The sequence below is a fragment of the Furipterus horrens genome, unplaced genomic scaffold (assembly GCF_987537825.1).
Source record: "Furipterus horrens unplaced genomic scaffold, mFurHor1.1.pri manual_scaffold_7, whole genome shotgun sequence".
NCBI lineage: Eukaryota > Metazoa > Chordata > Mammalia > Chiroptera > Furipteridae > Furipterus > Furipterus horrens.
In genome coordinates this window covers 56,266,853-56,284,783 of record NW_028327177.1, presented here as the reverse complement: position 1 = coordinate 56,284,783, position 17,931 = coordinate 56,266,853, and the positions used below count along the sequence as shown (strand labels likewise).

The following is a 17,931-nucleotide window of genomic DNA, read 5'->3' as shown; positions in this document are numbered from 1 at the left end:
CTAAATGAAAAGGTAAAGGGATTAAGTACAAACTGGCAGTTACAAAATAGCTATGGTGCAGCTTAAGAGAATATATAGTCAAAAACATTGTAATAATTATATATGGTGTCAGATGGTACAAGATTTACCAAGGGAATAACTTAATAAATTATATAAATATCTAACAACTATGCTGTATACCTTAAACTAATATAACTCTGCATGTCAACAGTAGTTGAAAAATAAAAATAAGACTTCTGGTCAAGATGGAGGCATAGGTAGGCACGCTTTGCCTCCTCGTGCAACCATAGAAATAATTAAAACCAAATCTCAAAAACAAATAACCGGAACTGTCAGGAAATCAAGCTGTATGTGGAAGTCCAACAATCAAGGATTTAAAAGAGCCACTTCATCCACATGGGTAGGATGGGTGGAGTTGCAGAGACGGGGCAGAGAGGCTGTGTGGCTTGGAGAAGCAACGATAGCGGCAAAACAGCCAGTCCCAATTTCGCGTGTGGTAAATAAAAATTGGGAGGGATACCCTGCGAGTGAGTGATCCCAGACCCAAGCCAGAGAGCACAAGCCAGGATTCCAGCACTGGGAAGATAAACCCCCATTACCGCTGGCAGCCATAATCACTGGGGGTTGGGGTGGCAAGCAAACTGCAGGGTTTTCATTGCCTGAAGGGCCCCCATGGATTTAGAATGTAAGCAAACCTGAGGGCAGCAACTGGAAGGGTCCTAATCACATACAGAAAGTGGGTGAAGTGACTGGAAATGGGGCAAGTGTGGAGCAAATCACAAGAAGACAGGAGTGGCTTTTTCCCCTCTCTGAGCCCCCCACCACAGAGCCAAAAAGCGGTGGAGTAGGTGGCCCCAGCCTGGGAATTACCTAAGGCTCCACCCCACACAATTTATAGGTGCCTTTGCTACACAGGCCATACTACAAAGACAGGGAGTTAAAGCAGCTCTACCTAATACACAGAAACAAACTCAGAGAGGCTGCAAAATTGAGGAGGCAAAAAAATATGGTCCAAATAAAAACACATAATAAAACCCTAGAAAAAGAACTAAACAAAATGGAGATAGCCAGCCTATCAGATGCAGAGTTCAAAACACTGGTGATAAGGATGTTAGGAGAACTCACTGAATATGGCAAAAGCATAAGGGAAGAAAGGAAGGCTACACTAAGTGAAATAAAGAAAAATCCCAGACTTCTGGCCCAGATAGAGGCGTAGACAGACACACTGTGTATCCCTACACAACCAAGAAGGATTACAACGACCTCAAAACTAGAGACAACCAGAAGTTCCAGAAAATCGAGCTGCATGGAAGTCCAACAAACAAAGATATAGAGAGGAAATACTCATCCAGACTAGTAGGAGGGGCGGAGCCGGGGCAGAGGGGACACAGCGTGGTGGTGGTAGCAGCTGCAGTAGTGGCAGGCCAGCGGAAAGCGCAGTCATATGTATTAAAAAGTAGGGAGGGACACCTGGGGAGTGTTCCTACTCCTGACCAGATGACACAGCTCATGGTCCAGGCACTGGGGAAAATAAAGTCTCATTGCTTCTGGTTGTGCAAACCAGTGCGGGTTGGGGCGGAGGAAGAAACTCCTGGTCTCTCAGTACAGTCCACTTATTTAAAGGGCCCCCATGGCCCTAGAACGTCCGCAGACCCATCCACTCTGGGAACAATGGCCAGGGCAGCAGCTGGAGAGGCGCTAGACCCATGCAAAAGTGGAAGAAGTCCCTGGAAAAGGGACAAGTGCTGAGCAAGCGGCATTGTTCCCTCCCAGACCTCTCCCCCACATACAGCGCCACAATGTAGTGAAAGGGGTAACCAGTACTGATGAATATCTAAGGCTCTGTCCCTTACAACGTAGCAGATGTAACAGCTCTACCTAAGACACAGAGGGAAACACAGGAGCCTGTCAGAATGAGGAGACAGAGAAGTATGGCCCAAAAGAGGGAATGGATCAAGGTTCCAGTGGGAGAACTAAATGACAAGGAGATAGCCAACCTAACAGATGAGAAGATAGCCAACCTAACAGATGAAGAGTTCAAAACACTGGTGATAAAAATGCTCACAGGCTTGACAGATATGCTTGAGTATGGCAAACACATAAGAGAAGAAGTGAAGGCTATGCTAAGTGAAACAAAGGAAAATCCATACAAAACCAATGGTGAAGGGAAGGAAACCGGGGTACAAATCATTGATTTGGGACATAAAGAAGAAAATTAACAGTCAACCAGTACAGAATGAGGAAACAAGAATTGAAAAAATGAGGAGAGGCTTAGGAACCCCTGGGACAACCTTAAACGTGCCAACATCCAAACCATAGGAGTGCCAGAAGGAGAGGAAGAACAAGAAATTGAAAACTTACATGAGAAAACAATGAAGTAAAACTCCCAAAATTAGATGAAGGAAATAGACATACAAGTCCAGGTAGCACAGAGAATTCCAACAAAGTTAGGCCCAAGGAGGACCACACCAAGACACATCGTAATTAAAATGCCAAAAGTGAAAGATAAAAGAGAATCTTAAAAGCAGCAAAAGAAAAGGAGAGAACTATTGTAACAATATAATCAATAAAATATACTTAATAAAAAAAGAAAAAGAAAAGGAGAGAGTTACCTGCAAAGTGGTGCCTATAAGACTATCAGCTGATTTCTCAAAAGAAACTCTGCAGGAAAGAAGGGACGGGCAAGAAGTATTCAATGTGATGAAAAGCAAGGACCCACAACCAAGATTCCTCTATCCAGCAAAGCTATCATTTTGAATGGAAGGGCAGATGAAGCGCTTCCCAGACAAGGTAAAGCTAAAGAAGTTCATCATCACCAAGCCATTATTATATGAAATGTCAAAGAGATTTACTTAAGAAAAAGAAGGTCAAAATTATGAACATTAAAATGATAGCAAAGTCACAACTATCAACAACTGAATCTAAGAAATAAAAACAAAATCCAACTAAGCATACCAGAATAGAAGCAGAATCATAGGTATGGGGATCATTTGGAGGGTTATCAGCTGGGATAGGAAGGGGGAGAAATGGGGAAATGGTACAGGGATTAATAAGCACAGTTTGTTGGTGCAAAATAGACAGGGGAGTTAAGAATAATATAGGAAAGGGTGAAGCCATAGAACTTATATGTACGATCCATGGACATGAACTAAGGAGGGGTGAGACTGCTGGAGGGATGGTGGGTCTTGAGCAGAGGGGAGCAAAGGGAAAAAATATTGGGATTACTATAATAACATAATCAGTAAAATATACTTAAAAGAGAAATTTCACAAGGAACTAAAAGTGAAAGGAAGGAAGCTGGGATTCAAATCACCGATTTGGAACAAAAGGAAGAAATAAACATTCACCTGGAACAGAAAGAAGGAACAAGAATGAAAAAAATGAGGAGAAACTTAGGAACGTCTTGGACAACTTTAAACATACCAACAGCAGAATCATAGGAATGCCAGAAGAAGAGGAAGAGCAAGAAATTGAAAAGTTATTTCAAAAAATTATGAAAGAAAACTTCCCTAATTTGGCAAAGGAAATAGACATGTAAATCCAAGAAGCACAGAGAGTCCCAAACAAGTTGAACCCAAAGAGGACCACACCAAGACACATCATAATTAAAATGCCAAAGGTTAAAGACAGAAGAAAGTTACCTACGAAGGAGTTCCCATAAGACTATCAGCTGACTTCTCAAAAGAAATTCTGCAGGCAAGAAGTATTCAAAGTGATGAAAAGCAAGAACCTTCAACCAAGATTACTTAGCAAAGCTATCATTTAGAATGACCCCCTGGCTGGTTTGGCTCAGTGGATTGAGCGTCGGTCTGCGAGCTAAGTGTCGCTGGTTCGATCTTCCAGTCAGGGCACATCAGAGAAGGAAAACTCTGACTCCAAAAAACCTCCGCTGCCTTGCGGCATACCTCTTCAGGGGAAAGGCTAAGGGAGTAAACCCCGACAGAAAATCCGGAGCCGGAGTCCCTAAGGCGGTTTGACGTTGTAGTCAACACCGGCAACTCCTGCGGCGCACCTGAAGCCAAGCTGTATTGACTCCGTCTTTCCCTTGGACCCTTCAGCTGCGAAGAGAGGGGGGGTCTGCTGCATGGGCAACAGCAGACCCTCCATATCACCCTGCCCAGGCTCTGTAGCTTCAGCTTCACTGGAGAGGACACTCCAGCGTCATCACAAGATGTCGATTCAACACGGGAGGAGACAGATACCGTGTCACTCCCGAGTCGGACTGCACAGCCATTCTCGGCGGTGCAGATAGACTCTTAAGAAGCTACACCATCGTCTCTCGAGATGGACGGCTGCCGACGACCGACGACATTTAGAATGAAGGGCATATAAAGTGCTTCCCAGACAAGGTGAAGCTAAAGGAGTTCATCATCACCAAGTTTTTATTATATGAGATATTAAAAGGACTTATTTAAGGAAAATTATCAAAACTACGAACATGAAAATTACAACAAACTCACAACTATCAACAACTGAATCTAAAAAACAAAAACAAACTAAGTAAATAACCAGAACAGGAACAGAATCATAGATATGGAGATCATTTGGAGGGTTATCACCTGGGAGGGAGAAGGGGGGAAATGGGGAAAAAGATGCAGGGCCTAAACATAATTGGTAGAAACAAAATAGGGGGATGTTAAGAATAGTATAGGAAAAGGAGAAGCCAAAGATCTAACATGCACAGCCCATAGACAAGAATGAAGAGGTGGGATTGCTGGAGGAAAGGGGGGTACCAGGTGGAGGGGGTCAAAAGGAAAATTGAAACAATTGTAAAAACATAATCAATAAAATATACTTAAAAAAAAAAGAATAAAATAAAGCTGCAGTTCTTTATCTTACTATATGGCTCTAGAAAAAGAGATTACCCAGCCCTGGTCAGGCTAGCAGTTTAGCTTGCAGGGATGTTAGAAGGAGGTGTAGAAGAGAAAGGGTGGTCTTGTGCTAGAGCTTGAACTAGAGTGGAAAAGTTTTGCAAAGCCAAGGTGACAGGTGCCCCCAAACAAGTCATGTATCGGGCAAAACCTCCATGGTAACAGTTGCCCCTATACAAGTGCAGGATGTTAGCTTTGCGGTTGCATGCATTAGCCAAACATAGATACCCTTAGAACAACATCACCCCACCTGGCTTCACAACGGATGTTATATTCTATAGTTTTGTTATATGCATTGCCCACGGTTATAATGGTTATGTTGTGCTACTACCCCAGCTAGCAACCCAGGATATAGGTTTTTGCTATATAATCAGCTTTGTACGGAGGCTCAGGGCTACTCACTTGAGTCCCTGCGTGGAGTGAGATTGGGAAGTTGCTGGCCAGCTAATAAAGGCTCTTTAAATTCTAATTTGGTTGTCTCCGACCATTTGGTTCTCGCCTATGCTCTATAACAGTCTTCCAGCAAGTCCCATCAACTACACCACCCTGCTCACCCAGCAAAATGACAATTTGCTGACAGTTCTCTCAGATACCTGACCACAACTACTAGCTCTGCTTATTTCACAAGGCTGATACAAAGTACAGCCATACTAAAAAAGGAGAATTATGTTTATGAGTACCAACATTTACCTTTATATCAGCACACTTCTCTTATCCCTCCTTCCTCCTCAAAAACCCATAAAAATACTTAAGTCATCATAAAGATGATTTTCTGATCCTGGGATCAATATGGAAAGACTGCTTTTCCGGTCTGCGCATTGACTGAGGCTCATATTCAAATATGATTCCTTGTCCTGCTGAGGAGTCAAATCTGGGAATATGGTTGCAAGCATGTTCAATAATGGTGCTACGACGTACCTTTGGATATATGGTAACCAGGCTAGCATACCAGGTCCAAAACCCAGAGAAAGTTTTTCTCCCCTCAGTCTTTAAGGCTATATTGTTATGAAAAGCAAAAATCTGAGGAGGAAAAAGGCTTTTCATGTCTAAGTTTTTACAAGGTAATTCTTATATGTAAACATAGTTTTCTAAATAATTAAACTATTTGATTCATGATTGGACTAAGTATTTTAAAAACTTTTACTTTCAATTCCATTTTAAAGATAAAGAAATAAAAGCTGCAAATGTCATATTCAATAGCAATACAGGATATGAAGTACATTGGTTCCAAAGATTTAATTCCCAAAATCAGATAAAGCAACATATAATATAACATTCTTAAACTTGTATAGATAAGAGTAGTCTCATACCCAACAAAGAGACTGTCTTCAACACAGTAAGAATCTGCTCAGGACATTTCTGGGTCCGGCTCTGACTGTGCCTGAGTCGACAGTAGCTATGCACCCATTTCACCAGCCAATCGTCTTTTGTTTTTGACTCTTTACGCATCTCCTTCAGCAGTTTCATGGCAAGTGAGAAATTGTTCTATGTAACAGAAGAGAGAAAGTGGTATAATGCCATAACTATAATTGTAGAAATAAAACTATTTTACAAGAGAAGTTTTTGTTAATAAGCCTGGTTTCCTTTTTGCACGACACAATTTACCGTAGAGCAGCTAATCCATTTCCTTTGCTTAAATTAAATAAATGCTTCATGATCCACTTCAAACCATTCATCATGAGATGCCTCTCCCCATCACAACCTCTCTGCTCAGAGTACACTCTGCCATTCCCAGTTTCTCACCTTCATGATTTTGTTGGAATAATCTTATACCTATAATACACTTGTCTCCTCTCCAAATCCAAACCCTACCATTCCCATAGAGCCAGGTCCAGATGTGTCCAGCTCCATGAAGCCTTCCTATTCCAGGAAGAATTTCTCTTCTTCCCTGTGGTCTCCTAGAATTGTTGACATCTCTTTTCTTCATCCACCTGATGCTGCTGTTGCTTTTAAGTGTAGTTCATGCCCTGTCATTAGACAGCAATCATGAGGGCAGGGATAATACCGTTTTTCCTTAGAGTGCTGGGTGTAGTTTCTTAGCTACTCCATGGTCCTCGTCATTATCCAAAACTCCCTCACCACTAAATTCTTAAACTCCAACCATCCCATTCTGACCACAGACCTGCTCTTCCACTCACCAAATTCATTCTATCATTAACTTTATAACCTACTTAAGATTTCTGGTAACTTAACCTTCCTTCTTTCTGCTTTTATTAATACTTCCTTCTATGCCCAATTAAGCAAACCAATCATTCCCACCATTCTCTTAGTGGTACTCTCAGACCTTTAGCCTTTACATGTCATTTGCCAGGTGTCACACCTACCAGGAAAAAACATACTCTGAGTTAATCAAAGTGCATGCCTTCTCTGCTCTTACACTGACAGATTTACTGAAGACAATAACCATGTTCAGCGCTGTCTGACAATCCTTTCCTAGTGTGCTGGTCAGCTTTCCCCACCACAATACAGGGCCATCTCCAAATCTCACTTTTCTTAATTCTCCTTACTACTCAATAGCTCCCACTTCTCAGAGAAAACAGATGAGCTCTCTCACTCGCCCTCACACATCCTTTTTTCCTGCCCTCCATTACAATGGAAGACTTGCCTCTGCCCTGAGTCCTGCCCCTGTCAACCTCCACAATGAATCCTATTTCACCAGTGAATCCTCCTCTGTGTGGCAAATTTCTCCTGACCTATTAGTTTCTTCCATTAGGATTTAAACATGTCCAGTCCCTTTTATCTTAAAAAAAATGTTTCCTCTATGACCCCACTTGACATGGTTTCTTAAGGAACAGCCTATCTATGCTCACTGTCTCCATATCCTTTCCTCCAACTTTCACCCATCTCTCCACCCACTATAGTCTGACTTTTTTTACTACAGTGAAATGGTCCTCACCAAACTTAACACCATTCTCCTTTTACTTTTAAAATATTTTATGTTTTTATTTTTAGAGAGAGGGGAAAGGAGGGAGAAAGAGAGGGTGAGAAACATTAATCAGTTGCCTCTCGCATGTACCCCAACCAGGGAGCGAACCTGCAACTCAGGCATGTGCCCTGAAGGGGAATCAAACTGGTGATCTTTCACTTTGTGGAACAACACCCAACCAACTAAGCCATATGGGTCACTTTTCAATCTTTTCACACCTTCACCTTCTTTGGTAACTGACACTGATGTTTTCTGGCCCTTCCCCTGTGGTATCACAGTTTCTTTGCAGGCACCTCCTCCTGTGCTCACCCCATAACTGCTTGTCTGTTTTGGGGATTGATACTGGTTACCTTATCTACTCCCATGGCTTCAGTGACTATTCACATGCTGATCACATTGAGACCTCTATCAGTAACATAACGTTTTCTTTTTAAATCCTTACCTAAGGACATGCTTATTGATTTCAGAGAAAGAGAGGAAGGGGGCAATGGAGAGAGAGAAAGAGAGAGAGAGGGAGAGAGAGAAACATCAATGTGAGAAACACTGATGAGCTGCCTCCCATGTGTGCCCTGACCAGGGATAGAACCCACATCCTAGGCAGGTGCCCTGACTGGGAATTGAACCCACAGCTATTTGGTATATGGACGGTACTTCAAGCAACTGAGCCACCTAGCCAGGGCACTCTCTTTCTACAGAGTTTCACATTTCTTATGCACAAATTATTAAATGAAAATTAAAACTTTCTTGTCTTACAGGCCTTGCAAATTTAACATGTCTCGAAATGAATGTAACATTTTCCCCACAAACTATCCTTCCTTTTGCATTCCCATCCATCCAGCGACTCAGGTCAAAAATCTGTAGCATCCATTCTCTTCCCAAACAGAACTAATCATCATGTCTCATCTGAGCAAGTCTTCTCATTTTTCTTAAATCTGTTCACTCATCTTCATTTCCTTGACCTCTAACCTAGATATGGCCACCATCATCTCTCACATAGATGAATATAAAAGCTTGCTAATCCTTTGCCCTTTCTTAGATCCTTTCTTCTCACAAGAACCAAAATGCATTTTAAAATTGCACATCTAATCACCTTGCTTGCAGGGCTTTCTTGCACAAGGTACACAGCTATTTAGGAGGAACTAAAATTTAACCTTTGCTCCACTCAGGAAACCAAGTGCTCTGCATCATTCCTGGGTCTTATATGTTATTCCCACTGCCCTGTTTCACCCTTGAGTATCCAACTTAGACATTACTTCCTACTCCAAGCTTTCCCTGTTCCCACGAGGCTAAGTCATGTCCTTCACATGTGATTGTCTTTTAATATTAAATATTGTAATTGTCACTTTTCTATATTTTGTTCAACATGTTATCTCTAGCACCTAGTGAAGTGCTTGGTAATGAAAAGAGGCAAAATTTGAATTTCACTTGTGCCATTTTGAAGTTTTGAAGAGTATGGGAAAATTAAGTTGAAAAAACCTGAAGGTTTTATGTCATCTGAAGATTTAAATTATTCCTTTTCTCTCTATCTCCAACATTACTGGTATTGACAACTAATTCTATTTAGCCCATCTTTATATGTAAATATATTGCTAAAATATTCTGGATAATTTTAAGTGTTTCTTATTTTGTTATAAAGAGAAAAATCACTAATTACTCAATTATCTTTAAGATACATATTTTAAAGAAAAGTTAAAAAAACTAATTTAAAGAAATTCTGTGACACAGTAGAGGAACACAAATATTAATAGCTACCTGTTCTCTCGCGCTCTCTATCATCTTCATTTTCATGGAGAACTTACAGCTCTTAACCAGAGAGCAAATATCTTCTCCTTGCTCCTGCACTTCCATCCTGTCACTGGAATCTGCATCTGTATCAATGTTCATACTATGGTAATCTGGAAGAAGGGTAAGTTTCTCCTCTATTTTGCTGAGAAAGAAACATCTACACAAAACAAAGAAAAACAAGAATTAATACCTTATGAAAGAAATCTTTGACATATTGGGGACTACTGGATAGCATTCACAGACAGAATTCTACAGTTATTAAACTTTTGCTCATTTTCTGGACTAATTTTCTGTTCATCAAGGAATTAATTTCAATTTTCTTAGAAAAGCTGTAGTCAGGTAAACTAGCATGTCTCATGTATCTCTTCCTTTTATTTCTTTGGTTATTCCAAAGATACAAGATTCTCCAGTAATCTATCTGCTTCTGTGCTCCTTGGTTCCCTACCCAATAAACAAAAGTCCCTCCCTCCAAGAACTGCAGAATATATAGGATTTTCAAGTACAATAATATATTTACTAAAACAGATCATATGCTAGACCATAAAACAAGTCTCAATAAATTTAAAAACACTGAAACCCTAACAGAGTGTGATTTGTGACCACAATGGAATTATTTTATAAATTAATAACAATAAGAACAGAAAATTCACCTATTTGAAAATTAAAATAGTTTTATTTTAAAAAGAAATCACATGAAAATTAGGAAGTATTTGAACTAAATAATAATGTAACCACAACATACCCAAATGTGCAGTTAATGTGATACCTAGAAAGACATGTACAACTTTAATGTTTATATTAGGGAAGAAAAAGTATAAAATCAAGGATCAAAGTTTCCACTCCAAGAAACTAAAAACATAACAGCAATGGAAGTTTAAAGAAAGTAGAAAGGAGAATAAACTAAAAATGAGACCAGAAGTGAATGAAATAGAAAACAGATAAATAATGAAAATTAGCAAAGGCAGAGGCTGGTCCTTTGAGATCAAGTGACAAACCTCTATAGCTAGGCTGATTAAGAAAAAAAAAAAAAAGAACAGAAATTACAAATATCAGGAATGAAAAAGGGGTTCCCACCAGATACTACAAAAAATAATCTCAGCAACTTTATGTCAGCAATTTGACAACTCAGATGAAATGGAAAAATACAACTTAACAAAACTGATACACAATAATAGAAAATTTAAATATCCCTGTATCTACTGAAGTTACATGCATTATCAAAAAATCTTTCTCAAAGCAAAACCCCAGACCCATATAGTTTCACTTGTAAATACTATCAAAAATTCAAGTAAAAAATAAAAAGAATGTTAAACTTTTCTAAAAGGGAGAAGGGAACTTGACTTAACTGATTTTATGAAAATAGCACAATCCTAATACCAAAACCTGTCAAAGACAATACAAAAAAGAAAATTACAAACCAATATCCCACCTGAATATAGACAATTACAATTCTTAACAAAATATTAGCAAATCTAAGAATATATAAAAGGGATCATTATAACTACATAGTTTACCCCAAGTGGGCAACATCTGTTTCATATTCAAAGAGCAATCAATGCAAACCACTGTGAGAACAATGAAGGAGTGGTGTCATCAAGATGGAGACACAGGTTGTTCTTGAATTCAGTCCCTTCACAAGAAAACCAACTAACTCATGACAAGACACCATTGTGAAAATCCTAGAATACGAGGGTATGCCTTAAGCACCATCCCATCAACCCTCATATACAGAGACTGAGATGGACTGCATTCCAAGGCTAGGACTACATGATCCATCCCCCAGGTCAGCACAGCACTGCTCTGAGAGGGCACCTTACTCCTACCCTGGAGCATACAGTTTCTCAAGTGAAAAAAAGGGAGTCCACGGTGAACATCCAGCTACCCCTGTGGTGTGAGTCACTACTTGATAGGCCCACTCAGATCTCATTTCACAGGGATCATGGGGACTTGATCACTACAGATCAGACTGTGACCGAAGGGGGTGGAGCTTTCAGCAATTAGGGCTCAGATCTTGGCAGACTGAGTTCCTACTCAATAGCAGTGCCCAAGTAGATATCCTAACCTCATCTGCAGATGTCTCCTCATCCTCAGATGTCCACTCATCTGTAGAGCCAAGACGGTGGCCCATTCTGACCAGGGAAGTTGACAGGGCACAGGTCTGCCTGATTTGGGGCCCCAAACAATGGGCCTTGCTGGTCTTGGAGTGTTGTTTTGTCCCTCTATCCAGGGAAGCTAATTTACATAGCTCTGCTAATTGCTGACGGTAGCTCCCAGCACTGACTGACAGATCAGGAAACCTGACTAGAGCACCCTAATGCTGTTTAGCCTAGCAGCACTTGAGCAGACAGGTCTACCAGTGGTCCCATCTGGCCAGAGATCTTGGTGCACAGTTCAGCTGGATTTGCTTCCAAGAGCCTTGCCACCTTGGGGCCTGTTCTTTGGCCTAGCCCAGACAGGGAAGCTGATCCGTAGCCACATCCACTGCTGAATACAACTTCCAATCCTGCCAACCAACACTTAACCAGAGCTCCTGGGATTCTGTGCAGCCAACCCTGTAACCCCAATTATAGCAGCACTTGAGCAAAGAGAGTTCAGCTAGCAGCCCTGTGTCAGCAGAGCCAATATGGTGACCCCATCTGACAAGAAAGCTCGGTGTGCAGTTCTACCTGATTCATCCCTAAACAAAATGCAATGCCAGGCACTGGGGCCTGTTCCAAAGCCCCAACTAGGCAGGAAAGATAATTTATAGCCCTGCCCACCACTGAATACAGCTTCCAGACTAGCCTAACCAGGAAACTTAACCAGAGATCTGCAGAATCTGTATAGCTCATCCTGCAACCCTGATTACATCAGCACTTGAGCAGAGAGCCCAGATGGAGGCCTTGCCAATCTAAGCCAGGGAATTGGCCCATCAGGCTGGGAAACTTGGTGCAAAGCTCTGTTTAACTAAATTTCCAAACAAGAGCCTTTCCAAACTTGAAGCCTTTATGATAGCCCTTTATGGGCAGGCAAATGAATTTGTATGCCTGCTTACTGCTGAACAGAGCCTTTGGCTCATCTGACCAGGGGACCTTACAGGCTTGAGGTTACCACCTCTAATGGGAGACTGTTTGAATCTGCCCTACGAAGTCCCAGACACCACACCCACTGAGCTCAGTTCTGCAGAGAGAAGGGGAAGTGGCTCAGAAATGGGACATTCGAGTGTGAGTCCCTCAGAGTCTCTCATCTGGGACAAGGACGAAGTGCTTAGCCCCCTCCTGTGGACTGGGCCAGCATTGCCCCCAACAGGATACTCTTAAAAAATCTGTCCTCCTGAGCCCAATGGCTCTGCCCAGCAGAGCTTGCTGCGGTGTGCCCCTCCTGGGGGAACGAGAGCTGGAGACTCTGGCAGACAGTGGTTTGGCTCTGGAGTAGGGACCACTTTTCTCTCACTGGGTGCCTCACCACATGACCCCAAGTAGGGGACCCACAAGCCCCATCCTCCTAAGACTAGTTGCCCTGCTCTACTGAGCTTGAAAACTGTGGAAGGGTGTGTGGGTCACAGCCATCTTGGGCCCACTCTACAGTCTTTCTTTGAAAGGCTCTGGAGGAAGACCAGGTAACCTCAGGGGATAAGATAGGCGACAGGTGGAAACAGACCTCAGGGAGCTTCAGACCTTTTTTAGATCTGCCCCCAGCACTAAGCTGGAGAAAGCTGACCCTTGTACACATATTGGCACCTCTCAGGCACACCCAGGTCCAGCAGATGCAGTCACAAACAGTAAAAAGTCTGGTAGCTCCAGAAAGCCCAAGCCTGGCTACACACAAGGTCTGACATTGTCCTGTACCTGAACCCCATCCAAGTGGATCCAGAACCAGCAGAAGCAGTAGTGGGCTTCAGACCACACCAGAGCTTGACCCAACTAGCCACACAAGCAGCACACCCAAAGGGGGATACCGGCAAGCACCAGACCCTCCTGGGAACAACTCTGCCTCAAGGGGCAGCCTCTGCACAGCACCTCACACACAGTGATCAAGCTTTACCCATATATTCGGCCAGCCCACATAAAGGCCAACAGCATTCGAGGCTCAACTACAAGGGATGCACGAACACACAAGAAACATTCCTAGAGCACAGAGCTCAGGCGATCTGGCAGATTGTTCCCCTGAGCCTGACAAAATCATCATAAAGCTATCATAACAAGTTTGGGAAAAGTAGCAGATTTACTTAATAAACAAGAGACAAAATGGGAAGACAAATAATTTTGTCCCAAATGAAAGAACAGGAGAAATTTCCAGAAAAAGAATTAAATGAAATGGAAGAAACCAAAATACCAGATACAGAGTTTAAAGCAATGGTTATAGGGATGCTCAAGAACCTTAGGGAAAAAAATGAATGATCTCAGTGACAACTTAAAGCAAAAAAATAGTGAGCATTAAAAAGATCACAGAAACCATAAAAATATGTATTTGTCAGATATAAACAATACAGTCCCTGAAATAAAGGATATACTAGAAAACAATCAATAGCAAGTTAGATGAGGCAGAGGATCAAATCGGAAAGTTAGAGAACAAGATGACAGTAAGCATCCCAGCAGAGCATCTAAAAGAAAAGAAAATTTTAAAAATGTTGGAAGTCAGGAAAGTCTAAGAGACCCCTGGGACAACATCAATCATAACATCTGCATTATAGGGATACAAGAAGGAAAAGAGAGTGAGCAAGGGATAGAGAACCTGTTTGAAGAAATAAAGGCTGAAAACTTCCCTGAACTGGTGAAGCACAATGTCATACAAGTTCAGGAAGCACAGAGCATCTCAATCAAGATGAACCCAAGGAAGACCACACCATGACACATTATAATTAAAATGGCAATGATTAAAGACAAAGAGAGAATCTTAAAAGCATCAAGAGAAAAGCAATTAGTTACCTACAAGGGAGCTCCCATAAGGCTGTCAGCTAATTTCTCAATAGAAATCCTTCAGACCAGAAATATTCAAAGTGATGAAAAGCAAGGACCTACAACCAAGACTAATCTATCCAGAAAGGCTAGCATCAAAATTGAAGGCAAAATAAAAAACTTTCCATAAAAACAAAAAACTAAAGGAGTTCGTTACTACCAAACCAGCATTGCAAGAAATGTTAAAGGGCCTCCTTTAAGAAAAAAGAATAAAAGAAATTGAGAGAGATAAACAAAGGGATAAGGAATAAAATGGCAATAACTAAGTATCTATTCATAATAACCTTGAATGTAAATGGAGAAAATGATCCAATCAAAAGACATAGGGTAGCTGAATGGGTAAGAAAACATAACCCATGTATATGCTCTCTACAAGAGACCAACCTCAGATCAAAAGTACACAAAGACTGAATGAGAAAAAAATATTCCATGCAAATGGAAATGAAAAAAATTTTTTTAAAGCTGGGTAGCACTACTTATATCTGACAAAAACAGACTTCAAAACACAAGCCATAACAAGAAACAAAAACTGTAACTACATAATACTAAAGGGATCAATCCAACAAGAGGCTGTAACACTTGTAAACATATGTGCACCCAATATAGGAGCGCCTAAATATATAAAGAAAATCTTGGTGGACTTTAAGGAAGAGATTGACAGCAGACAGTCACTGTAGGTGATTTTAACACCCCACTGTCAATAATGGAGAGATCTTCCAGACAAAAATCAACAATCCAACAGTGACCTTAAACAACATACAGGATCCGATGGATATAATTGATATTTATAAAACATTTAATCCCAAAGCAGCAGAATATATATTCTTCTCAAGTGCACACAGAACATTCTCAAAGACAGATCACACGCTAGGATGCTAAATAAGTCTTAACAAATTCAAGAAGATTGAAATCATATCAAGCATATGCTCTGACCACATGATATGAAACTACAAATCAACTACAATAAAAAATAAATTAAAAAAAAACCCTGAAAAACGTTCAAACATATGAAGGCTAATAGCATGTTATTAAAAAAATGAATGAGTTAACAATGAGATGAAGGAAGAGACAAAAAAATTACCTGGAAACAAATGAAAATGAACACACAACAACCCAACTTCTATAGGACAGCAAAAGCAGTCCTAAGAGGAAAGTACATAGCATTACAGGCCTACCTTAAGAAGTAAGAAAATCTCAAATAAACAATCTAACTCTACACCTTAAAGAACTACAAAAAGAACACTTCCGGCCAAGATGGAGGCTTAGACGGACACGCTCGGTCTCCCTCTACAACTAGAGAGGAATACAACTACTTCAAAACAAAAGATAACTAGAAATTCCAGAAAATAAAACTACACAGAAGCCCAACGTACAAAGTTATAAGCCACCGGCGCCCTTTGGGCAGGTAAGAGCGAAAGGGGGCGGAGCTGTTTGCGGTTGCACCAGGGACGGCGGCAGGGAGAGCAATCTCAGCTGCAGTCTAACCCCGGCAGCTTGCAACCCCAATGCTGGGAAAAGCAGCCACCACATCACCCCGAACAGCGAGGCTCAGAGGGCGGGAGGACAGATCCCAGTCTCCTAGCAGAATAACTGCGGGAATCCATCTTGGACCCCCCACACAAAGTGCCAGGGCGCTGCGAAATAGGTTGCGGGTAGCCACTGGTTGCTGGGCAGTGATGACAAAGGGCCACAGCGCGGCGAGAAAGGTTGCTGGACCACCGCCGGTCGCTGGGTTGTGACGACAAAGGGCCACAGAGCGGCGAAAAAGGTTGCAGATCTGCGCCGGTCGTTGGGTTGTGACGAGTACACAGGCACTGCCCCCTATAGCCGGCCCAAGAAAGCAAAACGCATCTGTCAAAATGAGGCAGACAACTATAGAAATCCCGGTGGCGCAGCTCACCAGGCAACAGATGCAGAACCTGACAGATGAACAAATAAGAAACCTGTCAGAGGCTCAGTTCAGGGCCATTGTTATCAGGTGGCTTACAGAATTAACAAAAGATCTGGAAAAAGATGAGAAAGAATTGAAAAACACCCATACTGAAAGGAACAAAACCTCATACGAGACAGATGGTGAGGAAATAAAATCCAGAGTTCAAATCCACAAACCAGAACATAGAGAAGGAACAAACAGTCAACCAGTGCAGAGAGAGGAAACAAGAAGCAAGGATGAGAGGATCAGAAACCTCTGGGACAGCTATAAAAGGCCCAACATAAGAATAACTGGTTTGCCATAAGGTGAAGAAGATGAACTAGAAATCGAAAAATTATGTGAAAATATTATAAAGCAGAACTTCCCAAACTTGGGGAAGGAAATAGACTTACAGGTCCAGGAAGCACAGAGAGTTCCAAAACAACTGGACCCAGGGAGAACCACTCCAAGACACATTATAATCAAAATGTCAAAAGTTAAAGATAAAGAGAGAATCTTAAAAGCAGCAAGAGAGAAGAAAAGAATCATGTACAAAGGGGTCCCAATTAGACTATCAGCTGACTTCTCAAGGGAGACCCTGCAGGCAAGAAGGGACTGGCAAGAAATATTCAAAGCAATGAAAATCCAAAACCTACAACCACGAATACTTTATCCAGCGAAGCTGTCATTCAGAATAGAAGGGCAGAGAAAGTGTTTCCAGGACAAAATAAAACTGAAAGAGTTCATTAGATCCAAACCACTGTTATATGAGATGTTAAAAGGACTGGTTTAGAAAAAGGAGGATCAAAACTATGAACACTAAAATGAAAACTGCATCACCAGAAACAACAACAGAAGCTAGGGAATTGAAGCAAAGGCAAACTAAATAAGCAATGAGAGTGGAAAAAGAACTATAGATATGGGAAACATATTGGGGGGGAGGTCAGCAGGGAAGGGGAAGGGGGAAAGGGAGGGAGATGGTATAGGAATTAAGAAACATCGTAGGAGGGAATGGAATAGACAGAGAGAGGTTGAGAAGAACTATATGTACAACCAATGGACATGGACTAAAAGGGGGGGACAAGGGGAGGGAGGGGGGCCACCGGGTGGAGGGGAGCAGAGGGAAGGGAAATTGGAACAAATGTAACACTATAATCAATAAAACACATTAAAAAAAAAAAAAGAACTACAAAAAGAACAACATACAAGCCCAGAGGAAGTAGAAGGAAGGAAATAATAAAGATCAGAGCGGAAATAAATGACATAAGACTAAAAGAACAATACAAAAGGTCACTGAAACCAAGAGCTGGTTCTTTGAAAATAAAAACAAGACTGACAAACCTTTAACCTGACTCATCAAGAAAAAAAGAGAACCCAAATAAATAAAATCAAAAATGAAAGAGAAGTAACAACTGACACCACAAAAATATAAAGGATTGTAAGAAATACTATGTACAAGTATATGCCAACAAATTGGACAGTCTGGTTGAGATGATAAAT

General features: G+C 41.3%; 1 protein-coding gene across 1 annotated transcript in view; it reads right to left on the bottom strand.

Moving 5' to 3' along the window:
* The window catches only part of PRKDC (protein kinase, DNA-activated, catalytic subunit), a 198,583-nt gene that overhangs the window by 35,500 nt on the left and 145,152 nt on the right, over positions 1-17,931 (bottom strand). Inside the window, exons 69-70 of the mRNA XM_090283716.1 lie at positions 9,550-9,739; positions 6,182-6,356 (exon numbers count right to left, since the gene is read on the bottom strand). Coding sequence (XP_090139842.1) covers positions 6,182-6,356; positions 9,550-9,739 — 365 coding nt within the window. The remainder of the gene's footprint in view (positions 1-6,181; positions 6,357-9,549; positions 9,740-17,931) is intronic.